This window comes from Melanerpes formicivorus, unplaced genomic scaffold (genome assembly GCF_026170545.1).
Source record: "Melanerpes formicivorus ecotype bairdi unplaced genomic scaffold, bMelFor1.0.p_v2 SCAF_16, whole genome shotgun sequence".
NCBI classification, from domain to species: Eukaryota; Metazoa; Chordata; class Aves; order Piciformes; family Picidae; genus Melanerpes; species Melanerpes formicivorus.
This window is the reverse complement of record NW_027142368.1, coordinates 6,875,169-6,899,353: the sequence shown is the minus strand read 5'-3', so window position 1 is coordinate 6,899,353 and position 24,185 is coordinate 6,875,169. Positions and strand designations below refer to the sequence as shown.

At 38.9% G+C, this 24,185-nt stretch overlaps 1 protein-coding gene across 17 annotated transcripts in view; it reads right to left on the bottom strand.

The window, feature by feature from the left end:
• Positions 1 to 24,185, bottom strand: part of PPFIBP2 (PPFIA binding protein 2) — an 88,274-nt gene that overhangs the window by 8,687 nt on the left and 55,402 nt on the right. For 14 of the 17 annotated variants that reach the window (XM_068147901.1, XM_068147912.1, XM_068147902.1 and 11 more), the window contains 11 exons: positions 19,485 to 19,616; positions 13,870 to 13,962; positions 10,826 to 10,934; positions 9,904 to 9,936; positions 8,116 to 8,177; positions 7,382 to 7,457; positions 4,672 to 4,769; positions 4,421 to 4,476; positions 2,979 to 3,047; positions 2,558 to 2,618; positions 702 to 743 (listed from right to left, as the gene is read on the bottom strand). In XM_068147901.1, coding sequence (XP_068004002.1) covers positions 702 to 743; positions 2,558 to 2,618; positions 2,979 to 3,047; positions 4,421 to 4,476; positions 4,672 to 4,769; positions 7,382 to 7,457; positions 8,116 to 8,177; positions 9,904 to 9,936; positions 10,826 to 10,934; positions 13,870 to 13,962; positions 19,485 to 19,616 — 831 coding nt within the window. The remainder of the gene's footprint in view (positions 1 to 701; positions 744 to 2,557; positions 2,619 to 2,978; positions 3,048 to 4,420; positions 4,477 to 4,671; positions 4,770 to 7,381; positions 7,458 to 8,115; positions 8,178 to 9,903; positions 9,937 to 10,825; positions 10,935 to 13,869; positions 13,963 to 19,484; positions 19,617 to 24,185) is intronic. The other 3 variants (XM_068147907.1, XM_068147908.1, XM_068147903.1) reach the window with 2 other exon arrangements.

Sequence of the window (24,185 nt, the reverse complement as noted above, 5' to 3'; positions counted from 1 at the left end):
GAAAAGAAGCAGCAGCCATCACTCTGGACAAAATGTATATCCCAAAACTGTAGGAATATAGAGGCTTTCCAGGGAGACAATGGACCTGCAAGTGCAATTGACAGCAGTCGGAGTAGTGCACATGCAGTGTGTTTTTGGAATAAGCTCACATTGGTGTTTCACTGAGACAGGAAGTCATGTAGGAAAAAATAGTACTGAAAAGATACAAAGCACATTTAGTATACAAAACCACGTAGTAGGGCCCTGTGCAGTGACCCCATTCTAATGAAATTATTTCAAAACATTGTGACAGGATGATACAGCAAATCCTTAATTAGACAGCAACTGGTTTATCTTATTTCACGGTTTAGAGGGATCTTTGTGACACTAACTCAGCTCAAACTCTGCTCCTGTTTTAGCAACTGCAGGAGTATATCCTGACTTGTACCAAAAATTGCATGAGTAGAGAAACTGCCTATTACATTAGCACTGTGTTTTGTGAAACTGACTGATGGCAGCTTCTGGTGACACATAAAAGCTTTTAAATAAATAAATAACATTTAAAAGAGAAAATATTTCCCTTTCAAACCCTTACCCCAGTTCACAGAGGCTGTCAGCACTGAAACTGTGCCAACATTTTAAGAGGAAATTAATGTAAAACGAAAATACCATCACAGCAGGTCACACCAGATGAATGTTAAGAGAGTTTACAGTTAATATACCTCTTGTTCTACAACAGGCTGTACTGGTTTCCCGTCTACACACTACGGAGGTGGAGGGAGGGTAATTTCAGAGTTTATGGAAAAAAGCAACAGACAAATGTTAGTATTAACACACATACACAGAACATCAAGTCTAGTCTTATTGCTACAGTGATGCTACCTAATGCATTGACAGTGTATTACAAGGTCTGTCATACCTTCATTCCATTTAAATCACATATTTAATACTAAACACGTTTGTCCAAATCACTCTACAAAATTCAGGCCCTGTTTATATTATGTTATGATCAAAGGAATGTTTCTATTTTCAGGCTTCTGGGTGGTCCTTGTAGCCTTTAAGCTGGGAACACAGAATGGTAGGGGTTGGAAGGGAAGATCATCAAGTCCAACCCCCCTGCCAGAGCAGGATCATCTTAGGCAGTTGTTTAACAGTCAATACGAAAACGACTGCCATAAAAAAAGAACATGCACAATACTGTGTGTATCCAGCTGCAACCATGAGGAACTTGGACAGAAACAAGTCAATTCAAAATACCAGCACAGCTGAGTCAAAGACAACCAACGTGTTTCATTGTTATTATTGCTGGGCATAACTGGAATTTCAGTTTTGTGCAAAGCGGAATAGCTTCAATAAGCCATGCCCCTAGCACAGGTTCTCTTGGACTTAACACAAGAAATGAAGTCTTGCCATGCTGAGTCAGAAAACCAAGTTTTGTTTGCCTTAGTTTTGGTTATAACTAGTTCACATTTAGCCACTCACTGATATGCATAGGGAGGTCTCAGTTACTTCACTAAGAAGCCTCATGCCTAAATAGGGCATACAATTTAAATGCCTTGCTGGGCATGGGGCTGGCTTGCTAAAACTCTCTCATATCCTTGGTAGTTCTTTGTTCTTATGTGGGCTCTGATTTAATGGAGCAGATGTGTAGGTACAGCCTTAGCAGATTACATCACAGAGACAAATTAAGTTTGTGAATTTAGGACAGGCAAATAGCTTAAAGTTATTAAAAGAAAACAGACCTTCATAAGTCCTATGTGGAATTAAACATTATTTCTGAACGGATTTGTCACAATCAAATGAGTGCCACACAAATCTCAAACATTCAGTTTGGTCACTGTCATCTTCAGAGATTTACACAAATATTTTCTTAGTCTGAAGAGCAGGAATAATCATATTACTAGTACCTGTTTTAAATGGCAGCCCTGGGTGTGGGTAATCTAGTATCAAGTCTAATTCAGGAATAGAAAGTGTCATTAACAGCCTCGCACTCACAAGTGCAGAAAAATTTCAGTGTACATAATGACAAAACAAGCCTCTGGACCATAATATAATGAGACTAAATTGGAAAGTCTTTATTCTAGAGTGGAATTAAGTCTTTGAGTTAATAACACTGCTCCTGCTGCTTTAACTCAGTCAGCATCACTACCATCCTCAGGAATGCCATTTACAGCAGAAGTCAAAGTTAGGGGACAACACTCATATTTACATGCAAGCACTCATAAGGAACCCTATGTGGAAATACTCAAGTCCAAATATTTAACTACTTTCAAGTTTTTCAGCCTTAGTATCTTCAGCAATTTGGGAGTTAAATATATTTTTAAACTATTTACCTATAAACAAAACAAAACTGCAGTTTGACAAAACGATTCCTCAACATTATTTGCTGTATTTTTCTCAAATATTTCTCTTTCAAGTGAAAAGCTGATTTTGGGGATGTGTACACATGGGTGTCAACTAGCTTTTTTTTTTCCTCTAAGTTGGGTAATGGGGTGAAAAAACTATTTGACAATTTATACTTGACCTTTCTCTTTCAGTCATGATAAACACCAGAAATTATGATTACAAATAAACTGACCTTTTCCAGGGATTCACTTTGCAAGTCTTCTAAACTGTTTGACTTCTTTTTCTGTGGGACCCTTAAAATAATGACAGGCAAAAAAGCAGCAGTTAATAGCACATTAGTATGCTTGTATATTCCACAACTGCATGATGACAGCTCCTCACGTGTCATGGTTTGTTACATAGTATTGGGAACTGCAAGAGATGAAGAAACAGCAAAAAGACTTCCTTTGATCAACAATGAAAGGTAAATGAGGCTGAATGTGAAGGTTTGAACTTAACGTCTACAGATGGCTTTTTAGAAGCTCTTAAGCAAGTAAGTCTCTGAACAGGGAGCAACATTAAGGGATGTTAAAAATGAGAAAAGGCAGAATTGCATTTAAAATAAACTTCCTCACTGCATGTTAAGCATTTCAGTTGAAATTACTCACACTCACCTATTTACAGTTTCTGAAGAATCTGCTTGTGGAGAAGTTACATTAGTTGAGGATGCTGGAATGCTTCCACTTTAAATAAGAACAAAATAGACTGGTTTAAGTACTCAGAAGTGCTAATTTATTCCTGTAATTAAACACTTAACTACTAAGTATTGCAAACTCCCATGGTGAAAAACTGCTTTCACAACTACCCAAAAGTTCTTGCAAAGCCAAGAAAAAACAAGACACGGGACAACCTATGGATGTGATCTGCCTGGACTTCTGCAAGGCCTTTGACACGGTCCCCCACACCATCCTGCTTGCAAAGTTGAAGAGATAGGGATTTGATGGGTGGACTGTTCAGTGGGTAAGGAATTGGCTGGATGATCGCATCCAGAGGGTGGTACTCAATGGCCTGAAGTCCAGATGGAGAGCACTAACAAGTAGTGGCCCTCAGGGACCTGTACTGGGACCTGTAGTGTTTAATATTTTTATCAGTGAGATAGACAGGGGGATTGAATGCACCATCAGCAAGTTTGCAGATGACACCAAGCTGAGTGGTGATGTTGATATACCAGAGGGACAGGATGGCATCCAGAGGGACCTAGACAAGCTGGATAGGTGGGCCCAGGTGAGCAAGAGCAAGTGCATGGTTCTGCAGCTGGCCCAGAACAATCCTCACTATTAATACCAAGTGGGGCATGAGGTGTTGGAAAACAGCCCTGTGGAAAAAAGATTTGGGGGTGCTGATGGGTGAGAAGCTGGACATGAGCAGGCAGTGTGAGCTTGCAGCACAGAAGGCCAATCACATCCTGGGCTGGACCAAAAGATACATTGCCAGCATATCCAGAGAGGTGATTCTGCAACTTTGCTCTGGTGAAACCTCACCTAGAGTACTGTGTACAGGTCTGGAGCCCACAACGTAGGAAGGACATGGACCTGATGGAGAGGGTCCAGAGAAAGGCCACAAAAAATGATCAAGGGGTTGGAGCACCTCTGCTACGAGGACAGTCTGAGGGTGCTGGGGTTGTTCAGCCTGGAGAGGAGGCTAATAGCAGCCTTCCAGTACCTGAAGGGGGCCTACAGGAAGGATGGAGAGAAGGCCTGTTTACGAAGGCCTGCAGTGACAGGACAAGGGGCAACGGCTTCAAACTAGAGAAGGTTAGATTTCAGAAGAAGTTCTTCACTATGAGGGTAGTGGAACACTGGAACAAGGTGCCCAGGGAGGTAGTTAAGGCCCCTTCCCTGGAGATATTCAAGGTAGGGCTCAACAAGGCCCTGGGCAGCCTAGTCTAGTTGAGGATGTCCCTGACAACTGCAGGGAGGTGGAACTGGATGACCCTTGGAGGTCCCTTTCAGCCTGGACCATTCTATGATTCCATCACAACAGTTAAACAGATTATACAGATTTAGGACAATCCACAAAAAAAACCAAACCCAAACCCAAGAAACAAAGGTCTTGCCTGATTTCCATAGCTTTGTGTGGCACTGGAGCTGGTGACAATTCTCCTGAAGAGACCTGTGTAAAATGTAAGTTTCAAGTCTGTAACTCCAGTATTTAATTCTGAATCTATCATATTCATACTGAGTAGTACAAAAATTCAGCCTGGGTCAAACCCTCATTTGCATTACCTTAGCTACTACAAAAATACAAAGACAATAAATCGTATATATATGGCAGAGCTTGCTTATACAAAACATCTTTACTAAGTACCTCTGTTTTAAATAATTCTCCTTGAGGATTATTCAAAAGAATCCACTTCCTCACTGTTGTCTCAAGTTCCTCTTCACTGCCACCAGAGATAGAAGAGCCTGTGAGCAATGAAGATTAGAAATAGAATGGGAGAGAAAGAGGCCAATAAAAGAACATTTAGGACCTGGGATTTAGGACATTTAGGGAGCTGGGATTGTTTAGCCTGGAGAAGAGGAGGCTCAGGGGTGACCTCATTGCCCTCTACAACTACCTGAAGGGTGGTTGTAACCAGGAGGGGGTTGGCCTCTTCTCCCAGGCAACCAGCACCAGAACAAGGGGACACGGTCTCAAGCTGCGCCAGGGGAGGTTCAGACTCGAGGTGAGGAGGAAGTTCTTCACCGAGCGAGTCATTCGTCATTGGAACGGGTTGCCCAGGGAGGTGGTTGAGTCATCGACCCTGGAGGCGTTCAAGGGGAGATTGGACATGGCACTTGGTGCCATGGTCTAGTCATGGGGTCTGTGTTGATAGGTTGGACTCCATGATCCTCGAGGTCCTTTCCAACCTAAGTGATACTGTGATACTGTGACCTTCTCAGACACTCCAAATACTTCAGTTTCTAAATTCCCCTTCAGTCTTCATTTGACACATGTAGTTTACCAGCCTCTCTGCTCCCCACTCCTTTGGGCTCTGATTACAAGCAAGCTTATTTATGTGAGAGCAAGGGATATCACTTCTAGTTATATGCTGTGCTCTGCTGTGAGTAGCTGAGCTGATTATGATGCAGCTTCTGAACCACTCTAAATCATAGTTTGATGTTATGAGGTGAGCTCAAGTACCATCCTCTTACTCATGGCATAATGCTTTATAGGTAGCACACTTATTTGACATCATCTCTATCATAATGCAGTGCCCCATGCTCAATTTGAGGTTGAACATGGTAAACATGTTCCAGGTTTTTCTGAATATCCCAGACCTAAGCAAATACTGAAACATTCCAAAATTCATTGTTTAGTAGGATTTTTATTCCTAAATTGCCAATCAGTGCTAAATAAGGGTCTGAATATTCAGTGCTGATCAAGCTTCTGGAGTATTTTGGCTAAAAATATTTTTCTGGAGATCTCCTAAGCACAAGGCTGCAAAAAGGATGTGGGAGGGCTGCTATGCCATAAAGGAGAAATTCAGACTGACCTTTAAGCACATTAGTAACTCCCAATTTATGTGGCAGAGGTGCAGCAGCTCTAGACACATGAAAAAATAACAAATCTTATGGCTAAGCCTTGGCTTTATTAGCAGAGACATCACTTGAAAACTCATTAGATGTGAGCTTGGTTACCATGCTTTTCAGCTGTAAAGACTACAAACAAACCTGGTACTGACCACTAGCTCTCAGGACACGAAAGGAATCTCATGCTACAGTTACTGGTACATAGTCCTTCAGACAGCACAAAAGAGCAACCTGTAGTTGAGTTCAGGATAGTTCCTTTACATTTTACTCAACTGTCAGAGGCTGTTTCAAGCAGCTGCCCTACTTTAACAATATTTTAAATCACAAGATTCTATTTATGTGCTACTTCTGGTGAGGAGCTGTGCTGGGGAAGTTTAGGCTCAAGGTGAGGAGAAAGTTCTTCACTGAGAGTCATTCGTCATTGGAATGTGCTGCCCAGGGAGGTGGTGGAGTCACCATCCCTGGAGGCGTTCAAGAGGGGATTGGACGTGGCACTTGGTGCCATGGTCTAGTCATGAGGTCTGTGGTGACAGTTTGGACTCAATCTTTGAGGTCTCTTCCCACCTTGGTGATACTGTGATGTTCTGTCAACCAGAGTTCTAGATTGCCTTAAGCAGAAATTAGAAATGCTTCCCTGCAGTACCAACTCAAAGCAAGCTTGCTGCTTGTTCATGCACATGGGAATGGTGTACTCAAATCTCTGCAACCAAGACTTGCCAAGGAGAGTGGTACTGTGGGGTGGTATTGAGAGCACCTACTCTCTGGGTAATGGTGGTGTAGCTGCCTTGGGAGTTAGTGTAAATGCATCTCCAAAACCTACAATCACACCTTTGAATTTCCTTTAATAAGACTTTGAAGAGATTTTTTTCTTTTTTTAATGACTACTCAGAGATTTACCTGACTCTTGTTCCCCATTCTTGTGTGTTAAACACAAGTTTCCATTCTGCCATACAAGACCTGAAAATACTGTGTTTGTTAATGTGATGACTTATGTTAAACAAAGCTGTCCTTTTAGAAAGCTGGGTTTCCCCAACTAAATTTAGTACTGAAAACCAAGGTGGCAAGTTAAAATGAGATTGTCCTAAACCTCACTGCACTTCCTGCAGTGTAATTAAGAAATGAGAAAGATTTTCCCCCAGATTTTGAAGTGATATATATAACAATGTATGCCCCAAAGCAACCATGGGTTTTCAGTTGTTCACTCCAACCAGAACTTGCCCAGTCAGCTATGAGGATTTTTCTTAGTGGCATTTTCTTTGTATTGCCTACAGCACACAGAACAAAAAGGAAATCTCCACAAAAGTGCAGGTAGTAGCACACAAGCCAGGTCAACACATGATGTGGTTCTCTCCATCCGAAAGTGTACAGTCCAACACAATACAAATATATGCATACTAAACCAGGTATCATTATACACATGCTTAAAACAAAAACAAGTAACAGGTGTAGTGCATGCAGTTTTTTAAAAGACCTGATATCAAAATACTATTCACAAGACACTTTACCATGAGCTGCAGTCATTATCTCTTTGACTCTCCGGTACTGGCTTAGCAAGAGTGTTAACTCCTCTATTCGACGGTCCTGTGAAGAGCATTAAATAAAACTGCATTTAAACCACTACTTTACAACTGCAGAAACATTGCTTTATACATTCATTTCTCTGACTGTGGCCCACTTTTCCAGAAAGCAGGATCAAGTCTCTCACATGCCATGTAAGGAATGTTTCTTGCCTTTTTTTGGCTATTGTACATAATCTTCACTGGACAGTATGAAATTATGAAAACAAGGAAAACAAAGCAGCTTGAATTTACTGGTAAATTAATTATTTACAGGAACAAAACTTGGAAGTCAGCTTTCACTTGTAAGAGCCAAGACAATATTCTAGAGTTTGCTTTTTTGCTCACATCATAGCTGTAATCATAAAATAAATCATGTTTGTTTTGTGTAGTTTAACAACCTAGTCGTGACCCTTAATCCTCTCTCCCAGGATTTTTTTGCATTCCAACATCTAAACTTCAGTTTTAAACACACCTTTTTGAACTTGGGTAAAGAAATCTGTACAAACCTAAAGAAATGGGGTCTCACCAGTGTCTGATGCATTAGAGACTCCACTTTTTATCCATTACCCAACACTTTCCTATTATACTGTAATAGTAAATGCTACACTTAGAAAGCAATGTATGCAGAGCATTTCAGAGACTCAAAGCCATCATTCAAGTCTCACACAGAAATGTCTTACCTTTTCTTCATTTGCGGCCAACAGTGATTCCATTCCTATCTTCAGCCGCTGAACTTCTTGATCTAAAAGCATTTTTTGAATGTTATAAGGAAAGAACTCTTGCTATTTAGTGTAGACAATGTCTGTTTTGTGATGGCATCATTATAGTCTTATGAGTAACCAAGAACATGTCAGTTTATGAAACTACTTTTCACTCAGGGCTTTTCAAAAGCTGAGCTATTAAAAGCATTGTGCAACACAAACATGCTGGGTTTCCTTCTGAAAGGCTGTATAATAGTATTTTACACTCTAAAAGTCAAGTAATGAAGTAACAAAGAAACATTGAAGCTTATTTTGCAAAATATTAGAGTGTGTTTGCTGTTATGTATGATTGAAGTGTGAGTGAAAATTAGCTATATTGCATCTAAGAAAAAGATTTGCTAGTTTATGAGAAGTACATTTATGAGAAGGACATTCATGAAACTTGAAAATGAGTACCAACAAAAAATAATGTAAGGAAATTTTGTGTGTTGTTCATTTTGGGTTTTTTTTCTTAAAACATTTCAGTATGAACAACTAAGTTAAAATCTACATCAAGAGCTAATACAGAATTGCCTCACATGCAACTTGGCATTGCAAGATAGAAACTGTTCAGTTGTTGCAGTCAAATCTATTCAAACACACACTGAAAATTTAAGAGGTTGTTAATCACACCATCCTAGTTTTACTGAACCCAAGCTTTAATTTCTTTGTGGTGTCTTATTCCTAGCAACCGATTCCAATCTACACTAAATCAAGTGTAGATGACGGAGACAAACTGAAACAGTTCTTTATATGTTGTAGCTGCCACTTAAGGAATTCATACTTCAACATTTAAACAGAGCCACTTGTTTCACAAAAAGACTATGAAAAACAGATGTGGCAGGCATGACAGAGAGAGAAGAAAATCAATATTGCTAAAGAGCATTCCTAAAAAAAATAATAATGATGTGTTCTACCACTAACTATTGAACACACAATGTCTCATCTAAACTACACACAAACACTGCAATGAGTTTCTCTCGTAGTGATTCTGAAAAATACACACCTTGCAATGATCAAATTTTAAAACACGCAAATGAACCTTGCAAACATTTATCTTGCAAGAGAAGACACTTAGTAACACAAGACATGCACAGATGCAGCCAAATCAAAAACTAAAGCCAGCAAGCAGTTGGCAAGCAATTGGAAGATTTTTTTTCTTTAAGTGCCATCAAGAATCCCAGCCCTATTAATTTGCTTTCATAAATAATAGACTTCAAAAAGATCTGGTGTCGAGGTATTTTAATCACATTAAAGCAAACTTCACTGAAAATATTCATAACAACATTAAGTATGGAAATAAGCTTATTAAAAATAGATATTTGTTTTTTAAATGTACTGCATTGATTTAAAGTAAAAGGCCAGATTCTTCCCCTCCAAAGGAAGAAACCTTCAATCAAAGCCATCTTTCAGGTATTATATGGAGTTTACATATGTACAAATAAAGAGAGGTAAAATTTTGCCTCTCTTAACCTTGACAAAATCACTTTGAAGTCCAGCTATTTGATTTGTGAACCTCTGACTTTTTGTTCCCTCAAGTGAGATCTTCCTATACAGTGCAAGTAGCTGTCTGCTCGCTGCAAGCAATTAAAGCAGTGTCTCATGTATACTACAATTAAGACAGCCAAATCTAAACAAACATTGAATTATTGCTGCAGAATGCATCTGAGTTATAATTTGTGTGAAAGGAACAGTGAGATAAAGCCAAAAGTTAATTACAAAGCTTACGTTTTTCTTTTAGCCTTCTCCTATAAACTTCCTCTACGATGGTGAGAGTCAAATAAAGTATGCAGAAAAAGCACATATTAGATAAACTTTGCAATTTAATTAGAATATGCATTCTAGCATACTACAAGTACATTGACATTATTTTTCAACTTTATTTGAGAAGACCACCTACAAATCTGATAGATATAATTTTTTTTTCCCCAGAAGAATTATTACTGCTGCATGCTGTTTCCATGCAAATATTGTCTACGTGGCTTCCATAAATATAGCCTAAAGAAGCTGTACAGGGTTTGACTCTTCTCCCACTGGAATCAAGACCAGTTTCACCCATCTTCAGTATGAACAGGATAAGGCACACTACTAGAAGTTGAAAGTTGCTGATCTATTGATTTGTTGTCATACCACTACCTTTCCTTTGAAGTACCATAAATTATTTGGGAACCTCACAAGAACAGAAAATTCTATTAGTAGAAGTGTTCCTTTACAAAACACTGCTGTTAGACAAACTCATTTTCTAGTTAGAACATGCAGTTCTCCACATGCACAAGCTCTGAAGCTTAGCAAAATCAGTACCACGTATATGTTAAGTCACTGTTTTGCAATAAACAACAGTCAAAATACACTCTTCTACAAAAGGCCCATGTACAATGACTCTTTCAAATGATAAATAAAACTTGAGTAAAAAAAGTGTCAGTGCTTTTAGGACATTTTTGCAATTTGTGCTGCTTCTGGACTGGGACAGAATTTCCCACATTAAAGGACACTTTCGCTATCAAAAGACAAAGGAATTTTGCACCATTTTTCCTTTGAAAACAAATCCTGTAAGTCTATTCTTCTATCTCTTTGTATTGCTTTGAAATAAGGAGCCAAGTGAAGTTAAAATAGGGTCTTGAATTTTAAATTTTATTTCCCCTCCTCTTACCTCTTTCTGCCACTTCACTATGTGATGAGGTCCTAGACAGCTGACTTTGTAAGCGTTCTATTTCTGCATCTTTCAGAGCTAGCTGCTCTTGAAGCTGGGCTATCTCAGCCTGAAAGAGAGTACAAGAAATGCAAAATAACATCACTACTGATTCTCTGTGATTCTTTCCAACAAACTAAGCATAACACATTATTTTGATTGGTGTCCTGTTCCCAAATTAGGACGTATCATAAACATTATAACAACCATACATATTTCACAGGGCTACTAGCCTACTACTTTTACAGAAATTCACTTTTCCCAATGCAGTTAGATCTCAGAGAAGTAAAGTTTTCAAGAATCCACATAGGCAAAAAAACCCTGGAAAGTTCTGGTCATATAATAATTACTATTACAAAGCAAATCCTGAGTTTTGCACAAAGACCAAAGCATTTTCTTAAAAGACACTTTTTTCAACACTAGTTACTACTTACTAATATAACAGAATCTGCTACCCTGCTGAGAAGAGGCCTCAGCATTAATAGAATTGTTCTCCCTAATATCAGATACTACAGCAAATAGACTAGAAGCAAAGAATGGCTTGGAAAACAGCTATGTATGTGAAACAATATAGCAGTGATTAATTTACACATACTGCAATGTGTGGTGCCACTAGACTAGGATAGAATATTACACATTAAAGACCTCAACGATACCGAGGGATGAAAATGCTGTGCTTGTCCTGTTTGTAATACAGTGGCTCTCATCTCTGTGTCCTATTTATGACAAAAACTGTCAATAGCATACTTTAAGTCACCAGTTTCATTAAGATTTTCATCAGGAGCCTTAAAGCTTCTATGTATCAACACTCCACATTTCCCCCCGCAAAAGCATACCAAAGAAATAATAGAAACAAACAGATAAACAAAATGACACCCCACACAAACCAAGATTATCCAAGCAGGGCAAAACATGGACTAATTTAATACACAAATTTATTTTCACCAGGAAGCAAGCAGCTGGATGGCAGTAAAAGATCACCACCCTGTCTGCAACTCCATATGCTCCAAGAGAATCTGACTTGTCACATATCTGAAAGTATTCTACACTTCCCAGTGACTAATATGCTTTTTATATCCAGCAATGGAAATACTCCAATTTCTCATCTAAGAAGCTGGAGCAACAGGAAGACAAGAGCTGCAGACTTCTTAATATCAGATTTGGATTTACTTCCCCTGGTCTGTTTGACCTCAGAGTTCTTTTAAATGCCTTCTTTTCCTATAACATCTCATTTCTGTCACTTCTACAATTATTCTTCTGCTTCTTCTCCCCGTACTCTTCTTTCTTTTTAGTCCTGAATCTTTTCTCACTCAATGGGTTTTACAATTTTTTCTCCTATTTTCATTTTGTTCCTGCATTTTCCCTCATCTTTATCTGTCTTGGCAGCTGGCCACACACTGCTTGTGAAAATATTTTCCCAAAGACTGTTCAATCCATCACCGGAGAACACATTTTCATGGACACAAGAGCTATTATTTTAATAGGGGAAAAAAAGGGGACACAATAGCAGCATTTTAATATTCATCCAAGAATTCTCAAAGGAAAGAAAAGATAATGTAAATAATAGCTGTCTGCCATTTCAAGATGAAGCTATCAAATATTAAAAAGAAAACTCAGTTTCATAATTGAAATGCTTTTCCAAGATCCAACCATGACTCCAAAAGTCAGACATTAGTATGAACAGGCATTGCAGCACTACACAAATGAAAGGAAAAGGGATTACAGCACAGAAGTGTACCACCACAGGGAAAATTAGTAAGATGCTTTTTAATTTAGGGGGATAAAGCTAAAAATTCAAACTACAACTAAAGTTCAACATCCTTCAACAATGCGGATGTAAAATGAGAAAAATTAATTACTGGGGAAAACGATTGTTTCAAATGTCTATTTCTCCACATTATCACAGAATCACCAAGGTTGGAAGAGACTTCAAAGATCATCAAGTCCAACAGCTTACCAGAATTTAAGGTCAAAAGAAGGGTAAGGCAGCCATACACTTTGATATACATTAAATCAAATCAGATGATCTAATAATGTATTTTGGGCTCCATATCTACTAAAATCCACAAGAAGGGCCAGATGGAGGAACCTGCAAACTCCAGGCCTGTCAGCCTGACCTCAGTGCCCAGCAAGATTATGGAGCAGATCATCTTGGGGGCAATCACAGCACACCTGCAGGACAGCCAAGGGATCAGGCATAGCCAGCATGGATTTAGGAAGGGCAGGTCCTGCCTCACCAACCTGATCTCCTTCTATGATCAGGTGACTCATGTGGTGGATGTGGGGAAGGCTGTGGATGTAGCCTACCTGGACTTCAGCAAGGCCTTTGACACCATCCCCCACAGCAAACTCCTGGCCAAGCTATCAGCCTGTGGCATGGACAGCAGCACTCTGCACTGCATTAGGAACTGCCTGGAGAGCTGAGCCCAGAGAGTGGTGGTGTCACCAGTGAACACTGGGGAGGTGTTCAAAAAAAGGATTGGACGTGGCATGTGAAGCCATGGTTTAGTTAGTCATGAGGTGTTAGGTAATAAGTTGGACTTAGAATCAGTAAGGTTGGAAAGGACCTCAGAGATACTATAATTCTATGAAAATAAATTCCATAGTAAGTGAACACCTAATCAAATTTGCAAGTCTCTTCTCTTCAGTCTGGAAAGTAGATCCCAGAATCATACAAATAAAATACTGAAAACCGTCAAAGAGACCTTTCTTCAGAACACTCAGACCAGGTCTGTTGTAGGTAAAAATTAGGTCCTTTGTTTGTTCGGTAATTAAGATAGGATTACAAAAAGGTAGAAGACTGGAAACTGCAAGAAGGGAGCAAAGGAAGCCACAAAAACTTTAAACCAGAATACTTATTCCCAAAATGGTTGAAGAAACCTTGACTTTATACCAGATCCTGAGAGATACCAATTGTAAGAAAAGTAAATATTGATGGGAAACAGAGGCATCCCCCTCCAGCTGACATAAGTCTGTCAGTAGTAAATGCCAAGTACTATGCTTACTTTAGTTGCTTTTAATTTCCACTCGTACTGATTTCTTTCATTTTCCAATTCTTCCACTTTAATTTTGAGGTGTCTAAGTTCCTGTAGCAAACCCTGCAAAGAAAGAACATCAGCTAAAAGATTTCTGTGTTAGATTATTTTTGTGTTGTTTGGTAAGTTTTGGATTAAAAGATCATGCACAAACCACGTGGTAATAAACACTGAACCACCACATTCAAAACTGTGACTTCATCTAAGATGATAAAAAGTATTCTGAAATGAGAGAAAAGAAAAATGGGCCAAAAATCCACAACTGCAGTCTTGTATAAAAAACTTTAGTATTTGTGTTGTTGTACTGGGTTTTTTAGGGGGTGGGGGGCAGAAGTTGGGGGTGTGGGGGTGTTTGTTTTGGGGGTTTTGTTTTGTTTTCCAGCCACCTCAGAATGTAAGAGCAAACATGCAGTGCTGTAAGATTATAAATGTTGTTAAAAATGACAATCCTCTTCCCAAACAAATTATTAAGCTACTTACCAGGAACACTTGGACTAAATATCTAGCAAGGCATTTAATACCATACACACCCACTCAAATATGACTAAAACTATGCACTTTCAGCACTGATGTTTGCCACCATGTAAGCTGAGTTGATGCTGCCTGGAGCTGCATTCAACTAGGGCTCTTAACATTCGCGGTCTATTCATCGAATGTCCCTTCTCTCTTTCCTTGATAGAACCATATTTTCTTGTTCATTGTGAAGGACAGTACTATTAAATCTTTGATGAAGCTTTAAAGAGACCAAACTCCCTGGCAATGTAAGCAGATTAGTAGTAAAATGAGTTCTGGGGATACAAATTGTAACCAAAGGAACATGGCAACTAAAGCAAACTGATTTAATAACAAATGTTAAAATGGCCCTTTCAGGGCTACCTGCATCTTTCCAGCTTCAGTAAATCTAAGTAGTTTACACAAAGTATTGGTGACATGTGACACAGTTTTGGTCAAATACAACTAGGACCTGTAATGTAAATTCAGAAATGCTTTACTGATCACTGCTGAGGCCAGAGAAAAGAGAAAACAAAACAGAACTGATGGATTTGCTATTTTAGAGATATAAGCAGATTATTTTTATTATGGCTCTTTTATTCACTTTAACATTATTGTTCCAAAAATAAAGGCTATGTTTCAGCTTGTCTTATCTGAAACTGCATTTTATACCTGTGTTAAGCTTTTAAGATATTCAGGGATTAATAACCTGAGGACTGGTTAGCGTGCACCATCATGCACAGTGACATCATGGTGAGGAAAATCAGCAAACAACCAAACCATGGTAGCAAGCTGCACATCAAACAGGTAAAAATCTCAACTAAAGGAAAAACAAAAACAAACAAACAAAACCAAAACCACCCAAATCCCCACACCAAACCAGTGCTACAGACCACAAGTAAAAGGAAACTAATTTTGAAAAGTCTGAAAGGTGTGATTTGGTCTTGGAGGTGTCTGTGCTTTAGTAGTCAGACACCAGAGGTGACTAAATTTGTCCCAATAATTGAAGTGCAGTGGCTTGGGTGGGGTTATTTTTGCTGATTTTTACGACCACCTCACTCTTTGCTAATGAAAGCCATGAAGATTGATGTCAATAATTCACAACACAACTCTGGTTAGCGGAATTTAGTTTCTGCAAGAGAACAGAACAGGCAATACACAGGCTTCTGCTAAGGTGCACTTTTCATACATCACACTGAGAACAACTCTTCTGGTTTGGAGTCTCTACCACTGATCCTTGACTAGATTGAAGACCACTAGGTGTCAAGTCTGGTTTCCTATCTTGAGACTTTCTTTCTTGGATTCTACTATTAATTTCCAACTGGAGTCTACACATCTGCTCCTGTAGCTCACTGATCAGGTTCACTACTGACTGAATACGTGGGAAGAAAGTGAAAAAAGACACACACACACAAAAAAAAAAAAAAAGAGGTGAAAGAGATAATGACACAAAATATATTTCTACAGTTGCATCACAAAGACAAACAAAGGCAAACTGGAAAAACACAGCTGAAGTGTTCATCTTTTGACAAAGTATGGGTATACATCTGGAATACTGCACACAGTGACAGTTTAAGTAGAACTGAATCTATATTCCAGACTAATGAGTCTGATTCTATAAAGATTTGGCCCCAGTTGTGGCAACTGTTCAGAAACAATGCTGCTGCCTTGTAATTTTGCTCTCTTTCTTTCACCTCACAGACTTCCCTCAAGGCAAACTTGACAGTACAGGAACAGTAGAAAACCTTCTCTCAGTGAAAGGTAAGAGGTCTCTAGAGGAGAAACAGACGAGAATTGGAATATATGCCTTTACAGCTGTTTCTACTGTCAAAGCAGAAAAGGCTCCTCAATTTTGAGATTATTTCACAACATGAACATTTATTAACACTAACACACTGTATCTTGAATTTGATTCAGGTGAAACCACACAAACTCCTCAGTGGGAGTCAGTGTCTCACCGATTCAAGTTTCTTTGAAATGGCAAGAAATTATGCACTAGATTTGTAGCTAGAGCTACAAACACTTCCCACAGCTTACAGCGGTCTTCAATACTCAGTATGAAAGAGTAAAAACCATAGATCTTATCTCATGCTAAAACAGTGGGTCACAAGAAGGGGCAGTAAGCAAGTTGAAGTGGACAATCACTTCTGCAGTGTTCTGATGGTGATAGGTTACTTTTGTCCGTGTAGAAGTAGAACAGGTATCTAGGCTGCCATTAATCACTTGATAATGTTGCTTGCTCATACTTTGGTACATAAACAAAATACCTTTCCAAAAATTTCTAAGGCTTCTCAGGTGAAAGAAAACTGACACAAACTCTCTCAGGTGGGATTTCAGAAACATTCACAGCATCACTGTGGCAAAAGTAGACTATTATTCCACAAAATAGGAATTAAAATTACAAAGCCAAGTGTGAGACCATCCATTTACAAGCAGCTACTCTCCTGGCCTGTGTTACATGTAAAAATAAATGGCACTTTAAATTTAGCATGTGCAGAGACAAGTGGCATTCAGTGTGAAATTAATACCTTTGAGAGGAAGTTAGAGATGCCTGATAAACTCTTTCCTGATAACTAAAATCAGAACTAAACCACAGCTGCAGGAGATAGTGAAATGAATCCGACGCATTAAAACTTGATCACATTTAGAAGCATATCTTAATTTGCTTTGTTTCCCTCAACCCAACCAGAGAAATAATTCCATAGATAAATTCTATATGACTGGAAACAGCTGCTGTGAAATACGCTGACACAAAATTAAGAGTGCAGAGCAAACATGTTTTAGCTGAATTATTCTGCAATGTCACATTTAATTTTAAACTTTCAAAACCCCAATACTATATTTAGAAATGACAGAGTCAGCCATGAAGTAAAAGCTGCTTAAAATGCTTTAACTACTGGATGCCTCTGTAGCACATGCACTGGGGTGAAAATTAAGGACTATTTCTGATAGTAGCAAATCTATCAGTAAGATTAATTTAATTAGGTCACTGTCAGTTTAGAGAACTGTCTCACTGATGCAGCTAGATTCTCTCAACACAACTGTGTGTGCCTCAACGAGAGCAGACTGAGGACAGACTGCTTGCATCCACAGCAGTGGTTTATTCACTGGAAAAATGTTGTCAGGCAATGGAGGCAAGAAGCTCAGTAAGACTTCCAGACTATTACCAGATTGAGGCAGCAGCTGTAGTCTGATAGTATCAAGAAAATATTACTAAATTTGATCCTGATGTTTGAAATTGTGCTTGCATTTTAAAAATGGTGACATTTACAGTAAAAGGAGCTATGATTCAAGTGTCAGAATTCAAGCAAGCACCCAATCTGATTGAAAGCAACCTCTGTTCATCTTGTTAAGGGATTAATTCAAGACATTCTGAAATAATTTAAAAGATTGCTCTCAGCAAACTAAAAATGCTGTTTATTTCCTGCAGCTTTGCTTACAATGCCCATTTCACTGGCTTTGTATACACAGGCTTGCAACTTTCAAGAGGACAGAAATCTAATCACACCTTGAGGTAGTTAATAATTCAGGGCATACTTAACGATGATTCTCAACTTTTCCATCAGATTAGAATCCTTTTCCATCTCAGCAGTAACATTTCCTATAATTAGCAACACAACAAAGGCTTCCAGGACAATAAAGCTCAACTTTTCCATCCCAGGAGGCCACACACCTTATTGCAGTGGCAGAGTTTCACAGGTCATAGCCTCACCCTCAGTACAGGCCCAGACCTACTGGGTACTTAAAAAAACCTCTCACTGCAAACGCACCCCAAAGCTTTGTTATTTTCCAGGAGTCAGGCTGGCTCTGCATGTCCTGAAGTAATTTAGGCAGCCTGGTTCTGCTGTTCACATACAATGGGAAGTGCTGAAGGCCTCTTGGGAAGGCAGTTGCTGGGAGCAGGCTGCCATCTGTAGCAACAGGCTCTGCACGGACCTGTTTAGGTTTCCAGGTAGTATCTCATACTGCCTAAGCCTTCTGTATACAAAATACTGACAATTATGGGTGAAAGAGCATGAGAAGGCCACAGATGGTAAAGACAGCAGCTGGTGCCTCTCTGGCTTGCAACCTCTGCCAGAAATTGCACTCTTTAAGCTATCTTTTAATCTCTAAGGAAAACTTCAGAGGATAAGTAAGTCAAACACAAACACCCCCCAAATGTATTATGTCACCGCACGTAAATCACTTAAACATAGTTATCAACATTTCCACTACCAACATTATGAAGGGCAAACTGTTCTCTCACATTGACTGCATTTCAAATTCTCTTAAGTGAATGTGGAGCAACATAAAGTCTTTTTTCAGTCACCAGTATGTCAGTCCTGAACCTAGTAATCCTCCCTTGACAGGTAATACTGCTCTTCTAGTTGGTCCCCTTTCAGCAGCCCTGAATAAAGCAGCATATGTCAACCTACATAACCACTTTCCTTCCAGGTTTTCACCTGCTGCTCACTACCACAAAATGGATGTTGTTCATGTGATTCCCTGTTTCACATTCTTAAGCAAAATGGTACAAAGTTGTTGTTCAGAACTATCCACAGCAGGAGGAGAGTAAAAATTGGAATTGCCTCCAATGCATGTCAAATTATTTTGCACCTTTTTTTAATGTAACAACAAGGGGAAAGGCTCATTTGAAGAAAATGGCCTGCCCTTTGTCTTTCCCTCACAAGTGCCCTGAGTGAATTCAAATCACCAAGGGTGATTATAAGTGTTTGTAGCACCCCTGGTACTACTGAGCTGATGGTCTTCTCTGCCACATGCACAAGGAAATAAAAGAGCTCTGTTAGGCTTCACATGGCCATGCCAATCCAGGTCCTGTGGAAAGGAAAGGGTTAAAGCAAACACCAATTGTAATATACGTCTCTGGAATGGATTTGTGCCTTGATTAAAGCCAACCAGCAACCTCTGAAGTTTAATGAGAGAGGGGAAAAGAAACCACATCCCAAAAACGCATAATCATATTTCTCACTGAACTAACGGGATCGACAATATGGACTGTGCTGATTTCGGCTTAAAAGCTCAGGTACATGACAGCATACCATAGAGAGACATGAGAGAAAAGGAATCTGTACAAGCTAATGAAAGAAACTCACCTCAGCTTTGTTCTGTTTCTCTTCATATTCACTGTGTTCCTTCTCCATACCAACCAGTTTAATCTTCAGGTCTGAAACTTCAGCCATTAGATCTAATTTCTGAGTCTCTAGTGATGTTCGACTTAGCAACTCCTGAAAGCAAAGCAGAATATTTCCTCCAGTTGCTTATTTGAACATTGACCGAATGCTACATGGACTCATAGAAGAGACACACACAAACCTACATAATACCACATAACACATCACAAAAGAGTTGGCTACTCATCAAAGATGTTTTAGTATTATAATGAAACATTTCAGAATTCCTCATTGTGTGTTATTCAATAAAGGATGTACTACACAGTGAGCACCCCAGCCAAAACACAATACCAAAACCAAGCAACAATACCTGAAAGCTTACACCACATTGTACTCACTAACTTTTGAAGGCTACACACTGTGGAGGTAACAGCAGCAAATGAATAGTAGTATGCTCTAACTGGAATTGAAAAGGCAATGTCTAAACTATGCAACAGTGTAAAGGAGAAACAATTGTCCATGCCTTTGGTTTGCACACTTAGAGTTTGTTTTTCCAGATGGCAGAGAAAGGCATAGTTTGGACAGAATGGTACCACTGCATGTAAAACATTCCATATTTGCACCTTCATTGTGTCTTTCACTTTTCAAGAAAGCCAAAGCAAAAAAACATTCCAAAATTTAACAGTATATTATAGCTATAAAATGCTTTAGTTGGCCCCCTTGTCAAAGAGAAAACAAACAAAAACCACCACCAAAACAGTCAGGAGTTTAAGTCTTACTGAAAATTCAAACCCAAACTTTCAAGTGCCTAATTATTTTTTGTGAAAGAACTCTGTCTTCTGAATGGTTAAAAAAAAATACTGTAATTCATAACTCACATAAGAAACACACTGAGGAATCACAGCAGATTCTGCTTTAATTTAGATGGAAGTGACTTAACTGAAGTTGCTGTAGTTATTGTGGATCTACGCTGCGGAGCGAGCAGAAATTGCCCAGTCTATCATGCTTTTCCCATCTCTTCCTCTTCCACAAGCCATAGAGCATGTTGTATGCCATGGTTTGGAGCCAAGGAAGCCACAAAGGTTATTTTAAAAATTATACAGCTAAAGTTTACTTGGAACCCAAATCTGCTCTACATGTGATTTGTTTCAGTCCAGTGGGGAATGCTGCCCAAATTAAAAATAGTACTAAACTTGCATCTGCATTGCAACATCATTATCTAAACCACCCACTACTCCCAGTGTGATGCCCATTCCTGCTGACATTGACAATGGTATTTGTGTATGGATGGGAAAATACACAGATATGTAGCCTCACGGGTTATTTCATGTGTTTTATTTTGCTGTTTTTCTCTGAACAAAATCAATCAAGCACTAATCAGGGAAGGATAATGCAGTGGCATTCTTACTGAGAAACTCTTAAGAGGCAGTCATCTAATGAAATCCCAGCAGCAGCTGCTTTCTACAAAGGTGGTTACAAATTACAATTATAATTACAAATAAGTCCTCTATCTTCCAAGAAAACATTAATTTGCACAAGTTCCAGAGGCACATTCCAATCCAGTCTGGAACAGGCTCTGTACAGCTGTCAACATGGCAGACTTCTGCTGATTAAGACATAGCTATACAGGAAAACTTTGATATAAAATATGGCCACTGAACATCAAAAAGGCTATCAGGATGAGGTGACTTTGATCCCATGGACAGGCTATTGACTGTTGAACTGAAGCAAAATTTAATTCCACACCCACCCCACCCAACTGAAGCAGTATTCCATGATACAACAGAAAGGTTTCTTAATAAGGCAAGGAGACACTATGCAACAAAGGATCTATCCTTTGAGTGCACCATCTGGCATTACTCCTTACTTTCTGTAGAGGCTCCCAGATTCCACTTAGTTATGCAGTGGAGAGTAATAACTCGGCTCCTCTCATTCTGTGTTCAGTAGCTCTGCACTACCTGGTATAAGCAAGCATTAAGGCAGCAGATGGGTTTTTTAATCAGCTCAAAATTTTAGTTTGCTCTGAAGCTGGAGAATGAGATATTCAGCCAGTGTAAACTGGCTGAAAATTCTTGCCTTAAAATAGACAAAATAACTAACTATCCTTAGTTTGTTTTCAGTGGAGCTACACTGATTTAAAACATCTGACAATTTCCCTTGCATCTAGAGTCTCTAACTTCTGCTTTGAAGGAAAGTGCCATTTAAAGTAAATGTCCCCTCTTGAAATGGCAACATCTGGAAGCAATTATTTTCATCCTCAAGCAGATGCTCACAGTGAACAGCTCATTAAGAATGTGACCCATTTTGTTACAGAGAAATTATAGTGTATTTCAGTGGTATGATGCGACTTGAATTCAGCCAGAATAAATATGCAATTGTAAGAAAAGAAAATACAAATTTATGTTATTGGTTTCAAAGGGGGAAAAAAAAAGATAATAAAAGACAGGCAAAATGGTAATTTGGGTCTAGCAGCTTCAGGAGGATCTTAAAGAGCTGAAATACAGGACAGAAACAGAAAGTCTTTATAGTTAAGATACTTTCCCCCCCATTTTAAAACATAGCATAAGTAAAACTTAATTTCTCAAAGTTTGCTTTTTTTTGCTGTTGCTTTGTTTTTAACTCAAAAATTAAGGACAAAAAGCTATTTCAGAGTAGAATAATTACAAAGATGAGCCATGTAGAAGCTACAATACATGTGTGCCAGACAGATCAACAGACAGCAAAGTCTTTCCAAACACGAGTTATTGTTAAAATTCACACCATACACTTTTAAAATATTTAACCACATTTTTCAACATTCCAAAGGAAACTACAGTCCACAGTGTATGTCTCACTTCTGCACTTTGATGTCTTGGAAATACATAATTCTTACAAAGCAGCATATAATATTTAATAGGACAGAAAACAGCTTAGAAATAGGACACTACACCTTCCTAGGCTGCCAGCTGCAAGCACAGAAAATTCCAGGATATTTAGCACTCCACAAAACAATCATGCCATACACTGATTGAGAAACCAAAAGTATGATTTTAAGTCCAATGGAAGGAAAAAAAACACCAAACCCAAAGATCCCATTTTGCACTTGTGCACTGTACAAAATACATAATACAAAAACCCTCATACTTTTCACCCTTATTAAAACATTAATATCAAAAGAGTTGAGAGCGACAGACCGACCATGCTACCTACCTGGGAAGCAAAATTCAGCAAGAAGCACCACTAATGAGGACTGCACTTTTCAAGTGCTGTGTGTCAGCTGTGGTAGAAACAAGATATTTGCTTAACCGACAACACAGCTGAGAGCAATGTACATGTGTAATCACCATGAAATGGTGCAAGTCAGTAGCAGAGAGTGAATTATAGCCCTCCAATTCATCATTTGCCTATTATATAGTTATGCAATGGAAAGGACAGATCTTACCATCCAAATGCCAATTTGAACAGCCTTTGCAAATGCCTGATGAGCACATTTGTGCCTATCTTAACTGTAAAATATCAAAGCAGTGTAATTCTCACCTGTATAGATTAGCTGCAGAATTTGAGAGCACACTCTGAAAACCTTATGCCTCAATCAGAGCAGCACAGGGCACACTTCAAAATCTGAAGCACTAAGCCAGCTGCTAGCAAGTAGTTGCTACCTACTATAAACAATTGCTGAAATTCATCTAAGATCAGATAGCTCGGGCAATTGAAAGTTGAAGGAATGATCCTTGCTGGCCAGCGAAGTTCCTGAGAAGCAAACAGATACATGCCAGATTTCTGCTCTGCAAGGAAGATAGGATTCTGGCTACAAAACAACTGCAAAACCAGAACAGGTACACACTAAACTGCACTGGATTCTAGTTCCTGCTCTCCTACAGCTCCTCCCTGCATTCTTCAGTCTCTTGGTTTTTGGGAACTAGTACCTGATAAATAAATCAAATGCAGCACTGAAATAACAAAACGATAACTAACTATTCTTACTCATGATAATTACAACAAATGCACTTTAAAACTGAGGAAATGAAGCCTTTATGTTAAAAAAAAACCCAATGAAAAATCAAACTGAGTTAAGCTAATTGTCCAGACATTGTAGATTTCATAGAACCAATGTGTTTGCATTCTGCATGGCTGATACTTTTTGTTATGGGACAATTTAGCTACTTTATAGAACAAAAACTACATTTTCTTTGATAGCAGTTCCCCCAGGGCTAACATAATGGATGTTCAAGACCTGCTCTTCTCTTAAAAAAAATAATATTCCTTCTTAAAATTGACTGAAGAAAATAATTTAGAAATGCCATAAACTAAACTTAGAACAAGACACCCCCCCCCCCCCCCATTGTTCTCTAAAATCAGTTGTAATTTCACATTTCAAAACAGATGATATGCTGGAAATGGACTGTTACAGCACAAATTGTTTCACAGGAAAATTCTGGATTTTTTTTTTCTTTTTGAAGTTTTGTTTGGTTATTTTTGGGAATGGGGGTGTGGGGGGGGTTGGTTTCTTCCCCCCCCCCCCCCCTTCCCTTTCGATATCAAGACAGAGGTACCACTGAAAGCAATTCAATGAGATCAACCTGTGAAGGATGACCATGGATGAGTGTTTCTTGGCCCAAGCAGGAATCACTTAACTTTGCCCTGAGTTTTTGAGAGACCTGCTCTATTTTAAAGAAAAAAACTGCAAACACCTTCAAGGTGAAA